Source organism: Zeus faber (assembly GCF_960531495.2).
Source record: "Zeus faber genome assembly, chromosome: 15".
In the NCBI taxonomy this organism is placed as follows: domain Eukaryota; kingdom Metazoa; phylum Chordata; class Actinopteri; order Zeiformes; family Zeidae; genus Zeus; species Zeus faber.
This window is the reverse complement of record NC_137194.1, coordinates 27,007,728-27,025,988: the sequence shown is the minus strand read 5'-3', so window position 1 is coordinate 27,025,988 and position 18,261 is coordinate 27,007,728. Positions and strand designations below refer to the sequence as shown.

Below are 18,261 nucleotides of genomic sequence, written 5' to 3'. Positions count from 1 at the left end.
ACCGAATCTGAAAACAGAGTCGAACCTTTCGCCGCTGTTCACCGCAGCTAGCATGCTAACGTTAACACGAGAGCAGTAAACTGAGGCGTTCCTCCTCTTTGTGTCGTTTTAAACTGGCGGGACGGGGGTTGGTTTGGAGAGGAACTGGATTTGACTCGTTGCGTTCTCACATTCAACGTTCTCCGCGCAGATACGCGTCGCGTCCCGAACACTCTCTTGGCTAGCGGGCTAGCTAGCTAACTCCAGATTCTCCCGCGACTCCCCAAACTTCGCCAACCCGGGAGCGGATCCCCGGACTGCGGCTAGCAGGAGTTAGCTCCCCCGCTAGCAGACCTTACGCTGCGGACACAGGTTGGCGCGGCACTTTTTCGTGTTTTGATCGTTTGGCTTTGATCGCGGTACTTTGTTTTTCCTTTAGGGGGTTTTGTGCGCCTGACAGCTGTCACCACAACACTGCACAAAGTGTAGTAGCTTAGCTGCTAGCCTAGCTGTTAGCATGCCGTCTGGATTTCTGATTATAAACAATGTTTTGCTGTTTAGCTGGAATGATGCTTTTCAGTGAAATTCATCACATCTCGTTGGGGTCTAACTAAGGTGTAATCACTTCCCTTTCCTATGTTTGACAGCGTGAATGTTGAAACATCGGTTTGTTGTTTATTTTTATTTTTTTATTTTTGGTTTGTTGTGTATTGCCAATTTTACAACTTTATTGTTTTGTTTTGGGTTTATTGAATATTTCCATGTTTTCTTTTTCTTCGTTAATATTTAGGTTTATTGCATGTAGCCATATATATATATATATTATATTTATTTATTTATTTATTTATTTTTTATTTTTTTTAATTCTTATACTTTTATAATTCCGTTTTGCTTTGATTCAAACCTCTTGGATGAGTAAAGTATTCGTCGATGTATCTGTCTATCATCTGTCTATCTGTCTATCTGTCTATTTATTTATCTATCTATCTAAACAAACCCTTCCACCTCCAGATGGACACTGCTGTGCCTGAAGTTATGTCAGGATATATATGGGAGATAGATCAATGGGCTTTTTAGAAAAATTGTGTATTAGATGGATTGATTATTGCCCCATCAGCGTCCACAGCCCATCCTCTGCTCCAGTGTTTCTCAATGTGGGATGTGGGGCGCTAGCTCGCCTTCAAGATGTTCCAGGGGGTCTCCAGCAAAATGATTGATAGTTAAACTTCAACATATTTGATTGATAAAAGCAGGCACTGCTAGATAATGTTCATTAATGATTTTCATCATGGCTTCACTGTTATCTCTAACTATATTAGAGACACAAAATCATATCCAACAATAAAATCTGAGATTGGGGTCCCAGAGAGTGAATCTTATCAAACGTGGTCCATGGCGTAATGTGTATCAAATTGAGGGTCGTAGACATGAATAAGGTTGAGAATCATTGCTCTACTCTGCTCCACTCAGCACCTGTTTGGAGATGAACTGAAGAGGTCCTGCTGGAGTTGTCTTTTGTGTTGGAGATTCGCAGACGACATCGAATCTCGTGTTTCCGGGGATCTGTGTGCTTCCAACCCAGCAGCATGCACGTGGGACAGCCGACACCCTAGCCCAAACAGAGCCCGGCTTTCCAAAGATGTCAAGGTAAGTTATATTTCAGTATGGAGCTTTATTCTAATAATGACATGAAACTCAATGTTAATTAACTTGTTTTTAACAAGTCGAAGAAGAGATTTATAACCAAAACCCCAGACAATATCTATTCAAGTCAAGCTTATTTATATCACCCTTAATCACAGTACAGTCTCAAAGGGCTTCACAAACCCACATTCACAGACCTTACATCACAATATCAATATATTGCCCAGCCCTGCTCTCAATGATCAACAAATAAGGCTAGAGTTTTGGATTGGATGGATTTTGCGATCAATTCCTTCATGTACTGAATACATGAGCCTTTGTTTAACTTGCTTCACATATAAGCGTGCATGTATTTATGCTTTACTGCTACCCTGCTCCCGCCCCAGGTGCTGGAAGGCAGCAGTGACAAAATGATGGGAGGCAGCGAGACTGTCAGTGGGGACAAGGATGGGGTCCAGACCACAGAAATACACATTCCCATCGGCTGGCAGCGGCGACTGGAGGGCGGGCAGGTGATCTACATCAGGTGGGCTCTCTTGAAGGAATATCACTTTGTCGCTTTGAAATGTAGTGCCTGGATGCTAGTATAGAATGCACAGAGGCAATGCTGGTTATTTTCTTCTTGTGCTAATGTCCGTCTCAGGCCAACGTTGTGGACAAATTTCAGAATACATTTTATGAGTGTTAGGTTGACCGTTGAATATAATCAATTTACTATTTTAACAATTTGTGTGTGTGAGCGTGTGTGTGCGTGTGTGTGCGCACGCGTGCGGGGGGGGCATTTTCACACTTTTATAGTCTAGACTCCTCGCTGCTGCTGTTTCTAAAGGTACTAAGGATATGTTTGGATTTTGTGGCTTTGCTATTAGTCTTCCTTACTTCCTTATATGCTTTCTTAAAAATATAACTTGTTAAGATGAAGTCTTTGCTTTGTGTGGGTTCAAAACAGGGCAAAATTATGACGTTTTTAATGGATTTATTTCACTTGCTGTAAAGACAATTTTTGTGTGTGCGTGGTTCGGAAAGGAAAGTATGAACAACTGTTTTGACTAAAAATGCAATCAGTCAGGTGGTTTTAATGGCAAGTGAGAAGGGTCATATGTATACTTAGTAGATGTTATCTACTGCAAACAGTGCTATGCCTGCATCACTTGTAAGGAGTACAGAAATTATTTTCATTAATCTTATTTTTGTTATTATCAGCATATATTTTATAGAAAAAAAACTATCAAAATCTTAAGAGCAAGTGCCAAAAAAATGGGTGTTGAGTAATATTGAAATTATGAAATAACATTGTATTCCCCCAATCATCACGTTTATTCCATAGCAAATCCAAAGTGCCATATACGGTCATCTCTAAAAATGATTGGATTGGGTTTTAGTTATTTCTTCTGAGACATTGCATTAGTAGTTAGATGTGGTTGGGAATGAAAGATGTGTCGCAGACGAGAACAAAACCGCCTTCAGTTGTTAACATGTGTTTGTGGCTTGAAGGAGAAAGGCAGTAACACCTCATAACCACATGATCCCAACACTCTGTTTCATGCATAGTCAAATTCTTTGTCCTAATTGCAATGATTTATTTAAAAATTCTCATAGTGCCTGTATTATTTGGCCCTGATATTAAAAACTGGTTCAAAATCCAAAACAAGAATACATTGAGATACCTCAGAATGCTTATTTATTGTATTGTAATTACATCTTTTATTTTGTTCTTTACCTGAGTTCGAAACATATTTACCTCAAATGACGGTGGGGTTTCATTGTCTTGCAATGTGTTTGCCAATCATGGCGCTTCAGGTTATCGTATTTAAGGAAGCATTTCCCACTGGCCCACATGAACAATTTATTTATCTGACAGTGTCTACTTCAACAAAACCTTTTCATATGGTACATTTCTTCGGCCTGTCTTCAGCCCAAAGTACCAACTAAATCATTGATAGCCTTTTTCACTTGTCTATTGAATAATTTTTGCCCCCAGCTAGAATAACTGGAACATTAAAAGAAATCCAGTAAAACGTGTATATTCGGATCCTGTTTAATAACTCATTGAGGACGTTTATGTGGCTTGTTGTTATGGCAATGTAATGGGAACACTTTTGAATAGGAAACAAAACCACAAATACTGATAAGTTTACACTATCTTTGCTGAATACACCCAGTCGACTTGGATAGAGTTAAATGTCAAATACTGATTCGTATTTTAAAATATGAACGCATCTGCCTAGCTTTTAACCGAAAGAGAAAATGACATGACATAATCGCTGGTACTGTACAGACCTTTGGTTTGATTTTCCGCTTTAATACTCAATACTATCAATGCAATTTGGTCAATACCGTTAAGGTTTCCAAGGCCATGATAAATTGCTCTTTCGTTTGGAGAATATTTTAGAGGTAAAGCAAGATGTGAAATTTGCTGCAGGTCACCTTTAGGTTGAACTGGAATTCCTGTTTTCTCTTTTGTTGTTCCTCCTGCAGTCCCACTGGCACAGCCCTGTCCTCTCTGGATGAGGTCAAGACCTATCTGTTGACGGATGGCACCTGTAAATGTGGCCTGGAGTGTCCACTTGTCATCCAGAAGGTAACTCCATCATATGAGTTTTAAAAATACAAGTCACATAAAGTAAACGATGCTCTGTTTTATAATTTTTAAGATATCCAGAGGCACAAATATCTGTGGAATTGAAATTTGCGTATGTGTTTGCTCGATAAATTCTGTGCTTAAAAATGTAGTAGAAATTAAGATATTAAAGAAAAAAAATATATTTTCTGATTCTTTGTGGTTTGATTTATTTTTTTTTATTTTTTTGTTTATTTTTTTGTAGGTGTTCAACTTCAGTGTGGGTGTCAAAGTGGAGCAGCACAACCAGCTGCAAAGCAAGGCAGAGCAGGATATGACCAAACTCTGCAACCACCGCAGGAAAGTGGTGGCCATGGCTGCGCTGTGCCGCAGCATGCAGGCTTCCCAGCTGCCCTTCGCTGCTCTCCACCACCCAGGTAGATATGAAGAGAGACAAGAATCTGATCTGTTTCCTTATTATTATTCCTTATTATTCCTTATACCTCCTTTTGACCACAATGAATATGAAAAATAAGCCAAAAACATTGTTTTATGTAGTAAATATAGACTGGATTATTCAAATAGAGTATTTGAATATTGGTCTTAAATTGATCTAAATTTGCGTTAAAAGGGTCTTAAAATGTTGTAATTTTCTATGCCTGCCTCACCTGTCTATAACCTGTGGTATAGATTCTGAAGATCCCTGAAAACTGATTTTGCTTCACATCCACCAGAGGTGCACAGCGGAACGACAGACCACCGGGATCCGAAGAGGATGCGAGTGGACCGGGAGGAAGAGGAGCGTGGCACTTACCCACCAAAACTCCATCCTGCTCCTGGCCGAGGCCACAGCACCGGCCCCAGAGCCTCCCCTCAGCTTGTGTACCCTTATAATGGCTCCTCCCCTCTGGGACACATGGGAGGCAACTCCCATCATCCCCTGGATGCTTTGAGAAGGCTACAGCATCCCCCTCCTGCTCTCTCTGCATCTTCCTCTTCCAATGCCTCACCCAGCTCCCCCTATCCTAACAGTGCCCCGCAGAGATCACCACGTACCCCAACACCTCAGAACCTGAGCCAGGGTCCACGGTCGACTCCCAAAACCCCGGAGACTCCTACTTCGCCTCGTGTAGGGCCCCTCTCCCCACTGCCCTCCTCTCCGGTGACCCTGTCGGGCCGTCCTTCCCATGGCGTCATAGTTTCAGGGTCTCCCCTCTCCCTCTCTCCCTCTCCCTCCCCCTCCCCCTCTATAAACACCATGAACTGTGTCTCCCCTCACCAGCGGTCCCGCCACCCCTCGGCCTCCTCCTCGCTTTCAGAGCAGGTGGGAGGAGGGGGTGATGGGGGAGGAGGGCCTCTAGGGTGTAATTTCCCCCAGAGGAGGAAATCGTCCTCTTCCTCCCCACACTCCCCTCTCCCCGGCGGTTCCCCTAAACCCAGCCACCACTTCCCTAAGTACAAGCTGGAGGACATTTTGGAGCAGTTTAAGAACTCAGGCAACGCTAGCACTAACAACAACCACCACATACCCGTTCTCGCCCCCATGTACCCCTCCCTGATATCCAACCAAAGCGGTGGCCACCCCCACGTTCTTTCCCTCGCTCTCGACAAAGCTGGGAACCTGAAGACCCTCAAGGCTAACGCGGGACCGGCCAACACGGGGGCCCTGAGTTTTGGGCTGAGTGCTGCAGGACCCTCTGGTTTGCCCCTGGGGCCGTTTCTGAACCACCATCACCAGAGCAAGCCACCCCACCCAGCTTCCTTCCCCGCTAGCAGCCTCCTCTCGGCGGCTGCCAAGGCTCAGCTGGCAAGCCAGGTGACCCATGGGCAGAGCTCAAACTCGGGCAGCAGCTCTGCGAGCTCGGCCTCTCCCCTGGAGGTCTTGAAAGAGACACAGCAGCAGGTAACAAACAGCACTTTACATAACAAACAACCCCCCTCCCCCATCTCTACAACTAGGCATCCCCCTCCCCATCCTTCCCTCCTCTTTCCTCCATCACACCCTCTGGCAACGTCCTTGCACCACCACCACCCCCCCACCACGGAGCGCAACGCCTCGCACAGGAAGCGGCAACGGCGATCTCCCACCGTTCTCAGCATGCTCAGAGACACTCAGCAACTGACCAACGGCCCCAGGAGGACGCCGCCGGGTGACGCCATCTCTGCGGCCATCATCAACCTCTCCTCATCTTCGTCCTCCTTTCCCACTTCCTCTACCTCAGCCATACAGAACCGAAACGCCACCATTGTAGAGAACCACTTTTCTCTCCTCCCCGGGCCGATTCCCAGGCTCCCAATTCCCCACTCTGGGCCCGCCAGGCAACTTGAGGCCCTGGATTTCACTACAGGCCTGACTGCGGCCACGAGGCCTCCTCTGGGCCTGGACCCTCCAACGCAGCCCCTTTCTGCCCTGCTACACCTGCTCAGTGTGCAGAACGCCCAGGCCTCGGCGGCGGTGCACTCCACCTCGGCCCAGCTTGGATCTGTGAGCAGGCAGAGCCCCAGACCTCCGGCCCCGCACTCCACTGTCCGGCCCACACAGACTCCATCTCCACGCCGGACCAATAACGCTACTCCTCTACGCTCCTCGCCGCAGCCCCTCTCCCCTCCATCCCTTTCCTCGCAGTCCAGGTCGCTACAGTCCCCGTCACGCACACTCTCTGCTAAAACCAGCCCCGTGCAGAGACTTTCCCCTCCCTCAAGGATGACGACCAATTCCCATTTAGCTCCAACTGGCGGCGGCAGCGGCGGCCGCTCCCATTCCTCCTCGCCTTCTTCCTCAGTAAAGAACTACCCCATTCACGGTCACATTCCCACCTGGGACACTCTTTCCAGAGCACCCTCACGGGAATCTTCGCAGCAGGTCTCCGCAGCAACCGAGATGGGAAGTAGTGTGGACCTGAGTCATTCTCAAGGTGGCGTAACCATGGTAACATCCACCTCTCCCAAGCCTCTGGATCTGAGTAACCATGTTCTGGCCCTCTTGGCGGCATCGTCAGGTGCACCCCAGGGGGAAGGAAGCCTCTCAGACCGTACCACTGGCGCCACAGTCGCTCCCACAGGAAACACTACAGGTGACTACACTTTTGTTTTGTTGATTGTAGCAGGGCCTTTTAGACAACAGAAATTGTCTAAAAGTTGCTAGAAACCTTTTAGAAGTTTTTGTTAGAATTGTAATTTTTATAATTACTGTTTTATAATTGAAAGATCCCATAAAATTAAAATCTGTATTTCCATATTCTCACTTGTTTTCACCGATTGACTAATCTATGTTCCAGCATAACAAATTTCCCCGGTGGAAGTTTCAAAACATGCAGACCTATACACCACTTGTTTTTTTCTGTATTTTTTTAATTTGAAAGTAGTGGACAATGGGGCAGCCATACTGCACAAGGTTGACTATGGCTGAAATGTTGTTGCCAGCGACAACTGGGCAACCGTTATTGTTGGGCTCTGTGTATGGATTAAGTCTGGGCAATATTATAAAAAAATCTTAGCACGACAATTTCTTCTCCGATTGGGCTCCGACAGAATCTTATCAAATGGGCTCTGTGGCCAAATGATCATTTGAATTGAAACTCCTTGATGTGAAAATAGTTTAGAATCAATGTTATATAACATTCTGTGTCCTCAGAACCAGTAGAGGGTGTCTGTGCTGACCTTGAGACTCCCACAGTGGCCAAACCTCCTGAGGCCAACAGCCACGCATCCAGCCTCAGCAACTTCTGTCCTAATGGAGACAATTCTCCTCCAACGGGCCCTTCAGCCCTCGGGGACAACACAACGCCGTTATCTCTTGCCGAGGCCTTTCCCTTCATGAACCAAGAGCAGCTGCTGCAGTTGTTATCAACCACAGGTGGTTTACCCTCAATTCTGGACCCTGCTGTACTGGCCTCATTGCCCCTGGGGGGGCTGTGGTTGGGTGGCCAACAGGGGCAGATATCTACTTCCCCTGCCACACCCCAACTTCCACAGAACCCTCAAGATCATCACCAATCACCCGAACAGCCTCAGGAGTTGCTGATGCAGCAGCAGGAAGGGCCACCGTCCAACCAGGACCATCCACAGAAACAACAGATAAGCAACAACCCTCTGTTCCCATTGTTGCCCTCATTGGTTGGCACCCATGGAGAACTTCCTCTAAACCTCCTAGGCCTGCTAAACCCGCTGCCACCCCCGGTGGCCTCGACCCCGACCCCGGGACAGGAGGCCGATCTCGGGCTTGCAGAGAAGCCGAGCCTCCAGGCTCTGCTCATGGCCTCCTTGCTGCTGGGCCAACAGCAGGCAGCCATGTTGCCTCTGTCGGCGCTGGGGCAGCTAAGCCTGGAGGTACCTCTTCAGCAGCCACAGCTCGAGGGCCTCCCCCTGGATAAGAGCTCAGGCCTCCTGGATCCATCAGCTCTACCTGGTCCGGGGATCCTGGAGGTTCTGCAGGGACTCCTCCCTCCTCCCTCCGCTGCTGAGGGCTCCCTCCAGGCACTGCAGTCTCTCCTCCTTCACACCCCTCTATCACCCACCCATGGAGCATTCCTTTCCCTTAGCCCTGCCCTACTCACAGCTGCCCTGGGCTCTGCCGAGCTCCACCCACCTCCCTCCACTCAGCTAGGTCCTGCACAACAAACCCAGCAAACCCCACCTCAGGTAGGCTGCCCTCCTATCTCCTGTCTGTCTCTGGGTTTTTAGCTATTCAAACTTTTTTCTACAGCACTCCTGCAAAACCTTAATTCCAAAGTCACCACTGTACTTTCTTGACAATTAATAAATCATTATGCTAGGAGAGGGCAATATGGCCATAATATCCTAATTTCTTTATAGTACTCAATATACACAAAGTTAATGAAATATAGTCCAAAAGAACAAACAATGAATGAGTCTCTCTTATCACAGCAAACAATTTCTCATTTTTATTAAATGCACAATTACATTGAGCGTTTTCCATTTGGGCGAAACTTTATAGGAAAAGCCAAAAGTGAAATTGTCAGGAGGTGGCCTTTAACATCAAGACATTGTTTGAACTAATTTCCCACTCTATTTTTTTTCCCCATCCATTTCGTCTCAATCTTTCCTCTGAAAACCCATTTACCCTTTTCCCACAGTGTTTCCTAAACGTTTTCCTATGTTCTAAATGCTAAATCCTCTCATGCTACTGATGTTTTAGGGTGGGTTTGAAATGCATTACCTTTATGCTGTCTAACAAACATTTGAAATTAAAACATATCTTCAATCAAAGTGTTTTTGTTTTTTATCTCCTGCATTTGTTTTGTTTTTCATGTTGTTGTTGTTGTTGTTGTTGTTTGTCTCTCTTTGTCGTCTCGTCTTCCCTTCTCCTCTGCAGGTGAGCTCTGATCCTGGTGTTGACACCCTGATCCCACTGTCTCTGCAAGGGAAAGACCATCCCCTTCTGCAGCAGTTGTTGCCAAACCTGCTCAACCCAACTGTATTAGGTGAATAAAACCAATAGCTCCAGCTGTCTTTACCATACAAAGTCCTGCTAATGTTAATTGTTTATTTAAGTTTTGATTTAGGGCTGGGCAATATATCGGTATAATATTGAAGATGTCATATGAGAATAGCTGTCCTCTTGGATTTTGATTGTTTGATATAGTTAAATGCTCTCTTGTACAGTATACTGTATATTATTTTTGTTAAGTTTTTCTCCATAAGTCAACAGTTCTGATGTTATAAAGCCAAAGCCTATTGTTGAACCTAATATTTACCTTCATACTTACCCACTACACTTCATCTGTTCGAGATGAACCCAACTCACTTCATACTTGCCTGAAATACGTCATTAAATAAGAGAGGTGGTGTTTCTAAAAACACCACACTTAATTTCATCAAAATCTTTAAAAAGCTCTTCTAAAGCAGTAAATTTAACTGTCTGATACCTCCCTACAACCTGAAGCAATATAATACGAGTGTGCTGTAGTATAAACATGTTGCTGTGTTGCCCAGACCTTTATTACAGTTATGTGTGTTTGAATGTGTGCTTTAGGGGATCTGTCAGCCCTGGCAGGCTTCCATAACATGGTTGGGCTCGGAGCCGGTGCTCTCCTCCTCCCCCCGGTCCAGGCATCTGCCCTGGGCATGCCTCTGCTCCATGGTCCTGATGGAGCCATCAACCTCCTCAACAACCTACAGGTACCGGGCAATAAGGAATTGGGTTCTGGTGTTGTGGGAACAAAATGGTCTGAAAATCCTTACTCACATGTTTGATGGTAGTTAGTTTGAATAATGTGTAAAAAAATATGATAATAATAATAATAATAAAATTAGAAGTTATAATGGTAGTACCACTAATAATGATCATATATAATTAGAACAGCTGAGAAAAATAGTTGAACTGAAGGGGAGCTAAGAGAATGTTCTAGAAAGGAGGGAAGTGGAAGAACTAATTATTTCCCTGAACTAGGCCACAGATTTACCTCTTACTCCTCCTTTATTGTTATTAAAATTATTTTAGTGTAAATTGAAATGTGTAAAAATGACAGATTTGTACATTTGATTTTATAGCTTTTTTTATTTTATTTTTTTTATTTTTTTAAATCAGTTCTTGAACTCTAAATCTGTTGCTTCTTTCACTCCAAGCTGAACATAACCCCGCCTTCAGAGGGAGACAAGCCAATCGTGTTGCAGGAGACACGGAGCCCCGCCCCACAGGAAGACATTCCTGTCCGGCTCACTCCGCAGCAGGTGGCCCCCAGTCCGGTCCCTTCCCCGGCCCTGGAGCCGACTCCGCCCCCACAGCGGCGGTCGGAGGGCGGCTCTGTTGGTGGCGGGGGGGTAATCGACCCTTACACCTCCTTCATGGACACCATCTACACCTCCTTCCTCCAGGTCAGCGCTAAGGAGCAGGAAGAAGGAGCCCAGTCAGCGCCCACATACCCCACCTCACCCTTCTGTGCCTTACCCCCGGTTTCCTTCCCTGTGGAACGCCCCGCCCCATCGGCCACCCTCCCCCAGGCAAGCGCCCCCGTCTCTCTCAGCCCCCAGCGGGCCTGCTCCCTCCGCAACCCGGACCTATCCAGACTCAGCCTGGAGGCCGCGGCCCGCTCCCCGGCCCAGGGGACACCGAAACCCAGCGAGGACGGGGCCTCCTCCCCCGTGCAGAGGAAGCCGCTCATGGCGGAAGGACCAACTCCCCCAGAGCCCCCCCTGCTGCCCATATACCTGGAGGAGGCCAAGACGGACTGTGCGGGGCCCTATGGCGAGGGGGGAGCGGAGAGGAGGGGTGCTTTGCCGCAGACCGGGGGATTCCGCAGTCCCAGGGACGGAGGGAATGGGGGCCCCCAGGAGGAGAACACTGGGGCCCCGCTGCACACTGAACAGGGCAGGGTGAGTGTCCTTTTCCCTGGAGGCAATAAAATAGGGCTGCACAATTAATGCTATTATAATCTCGAAGCGATTCTTCCTTGGCTTGTTGTCGAACCGCTCGGCTCACCTTCAACGGTTCAAGGTGCAAATATCAATTTAGCTATGGAAAAGTGCTGTTATTCACATTGGACGTTAATCCTAAAGTTTGTCTATTTTACATTTGAAAGCTGAGCAGAGTGATTTGATTTGCTTTGGTTTTTGTAATGTGTTTAAAATGCTGCTTGGTATTGACACACTATCAGGAAAGTTCTTGCCCAAGTCAAATTGCACCTAACTGTGCGTCATACTGAACACCAGACATTGGTATTTTTTCATTTATTTGCCAAACCTGTCCACGTTGGTGTTTGCAGCAAAGACATTCCAGCAGTAACGCCTGTTCCGTGCATTCGGCTCCGCATAAAGACATCACTGATTAATTGGGCGGCATGACGCTAGTAGTAGCAGCTATTTAACATATTGTAGCCCCAAAAGAAACACATGAAGCTGAGACTGAAGTATTTTTTTTCATCATAGATTTTGTCGATGTTGCAATCGATGCAAGATTCACATTACATAAATATGAAACGTGTTGCATATAAATATAGTAACATGGTCGCTTACAAATAGCGAATTTTGTAATCCCCAACAATATTTAACCCTGGTTTGGTCAGTCCCCACCATCCCAATGTCTTTTTAGTAGCACTTGTAGCTATGCACTCTCAGCTCGTCAGTGGTTGCTTAATAACCCAGCTGCACTTTCAATTCAGTGGTCAACACAATTAATACAGAATTAATATTAATATTAATATTCAAAGAATTTCAACTCCTCAGGATCAAGGAGGACCAACGGTGGGAGCCCGGAGAGGCAGGAAAAGGAAACAAACGTAAGACTTCCCGTGTGGTTCATCTTTCAGTATTGGCTGTGCCAAGCTGATTAGATCCTTCTAGCTGGTTTAATCGCAAATTAAAACAAACACACAACAAGAAGCTGATCTATAAAACAACGTGTTGACAGACATTCTTTTTTTTCTTTTTTCTTTTTTTGTGTCAGGCTACAGAATGTTCTGGAAGATTTCAGAGACATGGACGCTACAGCTCTAGAGGACACCAAGCCCACAGTAAGATTCTGTTTCTTCAGTACTTGTTTTATTGTGTTGTTGTTTCATACTAGGTCAACTTAGGGCTGGTAGTTATAAGAGTTTTTATGGCTGTAATCACTGGGTGTATATTGAAGTGATCCCTAGTACAGTCGTGGCTGGAAATATTGGCACCGTTGGACATAAAAAAACAAGATTTTTTTTATCTTACTATTGTGTCTGAAATAAGTTGAAATTGACAATTCCTTATTTCACTGTTAATAGTACAGATACTTTCATTTTGATTCAGGACCTAACATACCAGGTTTAAATTATAAAATAAGCAGAGATGATTGACACCCTAGATTTTATATTTGGTAGTACAGCCTTTGGAGAAAATAACTGCTTCAATGACATTCCTGCACCTCTCCACTGGCAGTTTGGCTCCCTTCTTTTGCCAAACTGCTAGAGTTCTCTCAGATTTGATGGCTGCCTTCTTCCAACGGCTGTGTTCAGATCTCTCCACAGGTGTTCAATGAGATTTTGATCTGGATGCATTGCTGGCCACTTTTGAACGTCCAGTGTTTTGTTTTGAACCCTTGATAGGTGCTTTCTGATGTGTGTGTTGGGTCATTGTCCTGCTGGAGGACCCGTGACCTTCGACAGAGACGCAGCTTTGTGACACTGGAACATTGCGCTCCAAAATACCTTGGTAATCTCCAGATTTTATGATGCCAAGCACAGATTCAAGGCACCCAGTCCCAGAGGCAGCAAAGCAACCCCAAAACATCAGTGAACCTCCTCCATGTTTGACTGTTGTTTTCTTTGAAGATTACATTTTTTTTCTGCAATTTACCAAAAAGCTCTAATTCGGTCTCATCCGTCCCCAGGACCATTCTCCCAGAGGGATTTTGGCTTGTTCTGGTGTGTTTTGGCAAACTCCACCAGGGCTTTCTTATGTCTCTCTCTCAACAGCGAGGTCCTTCCTCCAACCGTTGGAACGATCCTTTGCTGCAATCTTTGGTCAACTTTTCAACTCTTGCGTCCTCTTCCAGGGAGGTTGGCTCCAGTACCATGGGCCTTACACGCCTTGATAATGTTGCGCACGGTGGACGCAGGAACATCAATGTCGCTGGAGATGAACTAGTCCATGCTTGGCTATGATCTTCTGTCCAACCTTCTCAGACAATTCTCTGCGTTTTTTTTTTTTTTTTTTGCTTTTCTCAGTGCTCAGTGTGAGACATGCAGTGACACAAAACAGCAGAATGAGTACTTTGCTCCATTTAAACTGGTTGAATAAGTGATTATTAAGTTACAGGCAGGCACCTGTGACTCACAAGATTTGTTCTTGAAATACTGTTATTTCTTTTGATTTTAAAAAGGTGCCAACAATACTGCTTTTTTTTTGTATTTCTGTGTAGGCTAGGATTCCGATTTTTGGTTTTGTTGTTCTGCAAACCAAAGAAATACATATATGGATACCAAAAGATGCTTTAATTTTATGGAAGAAATGGTGTGGTATTTGAAAAAAGATGCAAGGGTGTCAATATTTTCAGCCACAACTGTATATCACAATACCTGCTTATCAATTACCATATCACATGTTAAAGAATGGTCATCACATTAAAATACATGGTGTAAAGCAGTGGTTCTCAACTGGTGGGTCCATTTCTAGTGGACCGGGTGGGTCAATACGTCCACTTCTTCAAAGATCAATATCAGTAGTTTTGGTTCACTGACTCCTAATTGCTGTTTCCATTGTTGATTGTTGTTGTTGTTGCCGCCTTTCCCGGCAAGAATGCACTGATTTGGAACACACAACAAACTGTCATTTGATTAAGAGACCAAGACAAAAAAACAAGGAAGACGTACTTTTGAGGAAAAAAAAGGTTTCCCCTTATCTTGTCAAGATAAGGGGAAACCTAGATGTTGGAAAATAAAAACTTAGCAATTTTGAAGGGAATTCTGGGCGCTTCATCCACCCAACACAGGATTACAATTTAAAATCGAATCTCTGAACTCACTCTTGTAAGATTTGCTTACAGTTGAATTGCTTTCAAGGTTCTTGAATTCTTTAGTTTTTAAATTTTAGTATAATTGACGTCTATTGATTATTATTATTTTTGAAGGCATATATTATAATACAATTTCTGTTGTAACTCAATATCATTGTAAATGAGGATTCTTCCTCAATGATTTCTTGTCTGTGCTGTGTAGGATTTCTCTTGTATACCACTTGGTAATTGTTTTATTATTATTATTATTATTTTAATGTTCTTGTGTCTCATCTTCCAGGAGGTTCTTCTGAAGCCCGAGCGGTCGGTCCGCGGCAGGCGGCGCCGGGGCGCTAGGTCTCAGAGGCAGTGACTATGATGATGATGATGAGGATCAGGGCTGTTGACCAATCGGGGTGGTCCTCGCTTCCTGCACCACCCTCCACACCTTCATCACGTTTACTGTCTAGATTTGTCTGTTTGACTTTTTTTTTTTTTTTTGTTATTTTTACAACTGCACTAATATTATACCATTGTTACGACAAACACTATTATAAACATAGGAGGGGTCTTGCTTGAAGAGGTGAGAGAAACTGAAAAAAAGGAGAAATTCCAATGAGGCTTTTTAACTGAGGGTTCTCTCTTGGCTCTAGCTCACACATAATGTTTGACTCTTGTGCTCTGAGATACGTTATTTATCGGTCAGTTTTTGGAAAAATGTTGACGAGAGGAGGACTAAGAAGAAGGAAGTGGGGAGGGAAAAAAAAAAAAAAGCAAATGAAATTGTAGCGTTCGTTCTCATTAACATTGCGTACTGTGAGTCAGGATAAGCCCGTCTACTTGAATGATGTTTTCTCTCCGTCTGTGTGTGTGTGTCTGTGTGTGTCTGTGTGTGTGTGTGTGTGTGTGCGCGCGCACACTCGCGCCGTGGTCTATGACCATCATGACTGTGTGTTGGACAACACAGCTGTTTCTGAGCCCCATCCCACCATCCGTGTAGCAGTGCGCTTTAGTTGAATTCCGTCGTAAGCCGAGTGAAGTGAGACGTCGCGGAAGGCTGCTGTGCTGTTTAGAATCACCGGGGGGTTGAAAGGAAAAAAAGAAAAAAAGTCTTTCCTCAGGTTTTTTTTGGAAAAAGGCCTTGAAGCAACTAAAGGGAACAGCCTCGAGCTTTTCTTCTTCAAACCTTGAATCACACTTGTATTCGTTTTGTCAAACTCATGGAAGGAGTTGTGATGGTGGCCTCTTATTTCCACGACAAGTTTAAACCAACCGTTCCCCCACATTGCATTTTTTTTTGTTTTGTTTACATTGTGCTTTCAATGTATGGTCATAGTTTATTTAAGGTTATAATAGTAGGGATAATTTAGTGTTTGGGGGTTGGGGGGCATGGTCTTGGGCTATTTTGCTCTGTGTAGTTACATAAACAACAGATGACTTAATTAATCAACTAGACAATTATCATGTATTTAGAGACTCTGGAGTTCTGAACGGCTGGTTCAATGACGCACCATCTACAGCCGCTATCATTCTACATTCTTCATTATTCTATATATATTTGTTTATTGTTTTGAATGAACTACGGCTGCGGCACGATCCAGCTCGGTCCTTTGTTGTCAAATTGAACGCGGTCCTTGATCCTGAGCCCCCGCCCAGAACATGGAGGTGGAATGGTGTGGCCATGGTAACCGCGGCGACGCAGTCCGGTTACAGTTTTGTTGTTTTGAATGCGATGGAATGCTTGAAGGGAGTTTGTGTCCATGTGGGTCTGACGAGTGGAAGCGTTACGACTTTAAAGTAATCCACGCTCTCTCTTGTTCCTCCTCGTGTCACTGATGAAACTCCTCCACACACTGCCCTGCCCGAAGATTACTGGCATCTTTAGCTGTATTTAAAAGAAGGAAAAAAAAAAATAAAAAATACATTAAAGTGAAAAAGAAAGCAGATTATGCAATTTCTACACTCGGAGATTTGTACATATGTACAGTTAATGTGTTTTATTTTGATTTTATATTGTTAGAGAAAGAGACGAGAGGAAAAAGACAAATTGTGAATTTTTCTGGGATATGTAATTAAGTATTTTTCTCATTCTACCCCTTGCTTTCAATACTTATGTTTAAAAAAAGACGAAGATTAAATTGTGGACTGTAGCTTTCTTTTTATATACAAGTTTTTTTTTATTTAATATTAAACTATTTACAGAAAACATACCTTCCGTGTTGATTTTCATTTGCAGTTATACATGGTCAGCTCTCTGGTGAACAAAGTGCCCTGGCAAATGTCCCTTAATCATTAAATGTGATATAATTTATTAATTGATGCTTGATTAATAAATATTGAAGCTCTTTATAAAACATTTTTTTATTCTTTAAAAGACTGTAAACAGTTAATTTCAGTAGAGTCAAACTGCGATTTTGCTTGTCAGGGTAACTGTTATAGGCCATCCAGTGCCTGTGGATGAAAAGCCTTGTGCTGCATCACCAGTGGCTGGAATTGGACCTTATGATGCACCTTTAGTTTTAGGCTCATTTTAAGCTCGTCTTTCAATCAATATTTCCAATGTCTTCCCAGAATGCTTGGCTAGTCATTCAAATGCATTAGACATATTGAGTATAAGGAAGACCAATAGTCACTGTCACTGTATGTGCATATTAGAGGACCTCAGCATGACTCTTAAACTGAAATACAGTAAATAAGATTCACATTTTGTCACATGCTGTAATATAGTAATATGGCCCAGTGAAATGATAAAAGAGCAAAGAAATGTAAAAAAAAAATAAGTAAATCAAGATATAATAAAACAGAAATATAAGCAAAAAATATACATTTATATGCAATATACTCTATATTAAGTCATTAAAAGTAAATGTGCTGCATTACCAATGCCTAGAGGACATTATGATGCATTTTTGAATTTAGGAATTCCTTTAAAAGATTTGATCAATATTTCCAAAGCTTTTCCAGCATGCCCAAAATCAAAACATAATATTCTAAACCAGAAAACCTTGTATGAAATCGGTCCGCCCAGCCCCACAGTTTCTCCAGTTGAGAAGCATCTAAAATATGCATCTCTCAGGGTAGCATCAGTGTTGATGCTGACTAACCGTGTGTGTGTGTGTTCGTGTGTGTGTGTGTGTGTGTGTGTGCGTGTGTGTGTGTGTGTGTGTGTGTGTGTGTGTGTGTGTGTGTGTGTGTGTGTGTGCGTGCGTGCGGGGCTGTGGCTGTGTGCGCTGAGACGCTGAGGCTCTGGGTACCACTTTAAAAGATGCAGACCACGCCCTGCTCTGATCCACCGCTAGGGGGCGCAGCCACCTGAGAGCACAGTCCACAGTCTGTCCTTCCAGCAGCATCTCACCTTCAACCGGCCACAAGAACCGACATCGGAGGAGAAAAGCAGCACCACCCGGGCCGGATCTGGACCAGAGGAACACCCGAGGAGGAGCCGATCAGCGACAGAATCCGCTATTTCAATGATGTAGGGCAGTCCCGCCGCGATCCACACCCAATTCGCCTCATCCTTAACCTCGCTCCTCTGCGGCGTCACTTCGCGTCCTCTCCGCCGCTGCGCCGCAGCCGCAGAGCCCCGCAGTCGAACGTCCGCAGCGTCCAGTTGCCGCATCCGAGAAGGACCCGGAAGCCCAGCGTCGTCGGTTGC

The 18,261-nt window shown here is 44.5% G+C and overlaps 1 protein-coding gene across 1 annotated transcript; it reads left to right on the top strand.

Moving 5' to 3' along the window:
- The first annotated feature begins 1,502 nt into the window (after positions 1-1,502).
- Positions 1,503-15,324, top strand: mbd6 (methyl-CpG binding domain protein 6). The gene is made up of 12 exons (XM_080015343.1): positions 1,503-1,626; positions 2,010-2,149; positions 4,102-4,204; positions 4,449-4,620; positions 4,918-7,257; positions 7,818-8,824; positions 9,519-9,627; positions 10,179-10,324; positions 10,772-11,518; positions 12,368-12,420; positions 12,588-12,654; positions 14,908-15,324. Exons 2-12 carry the CDS (start codon positions 2,034-2,036, stop codon positions 14,977-14,979), a joined length of 4,932 nt encoding a protein of 1,643 aa, XP_079871469.1. The 5' UTR covers positions 1,503-1,626; positions 2,010-2,033; the 3' UTR covers positions 14,980-15,324.
- The last annotated feature ends 2,937 nt before the right edge of the window (positions 15,325-18,261 follow it).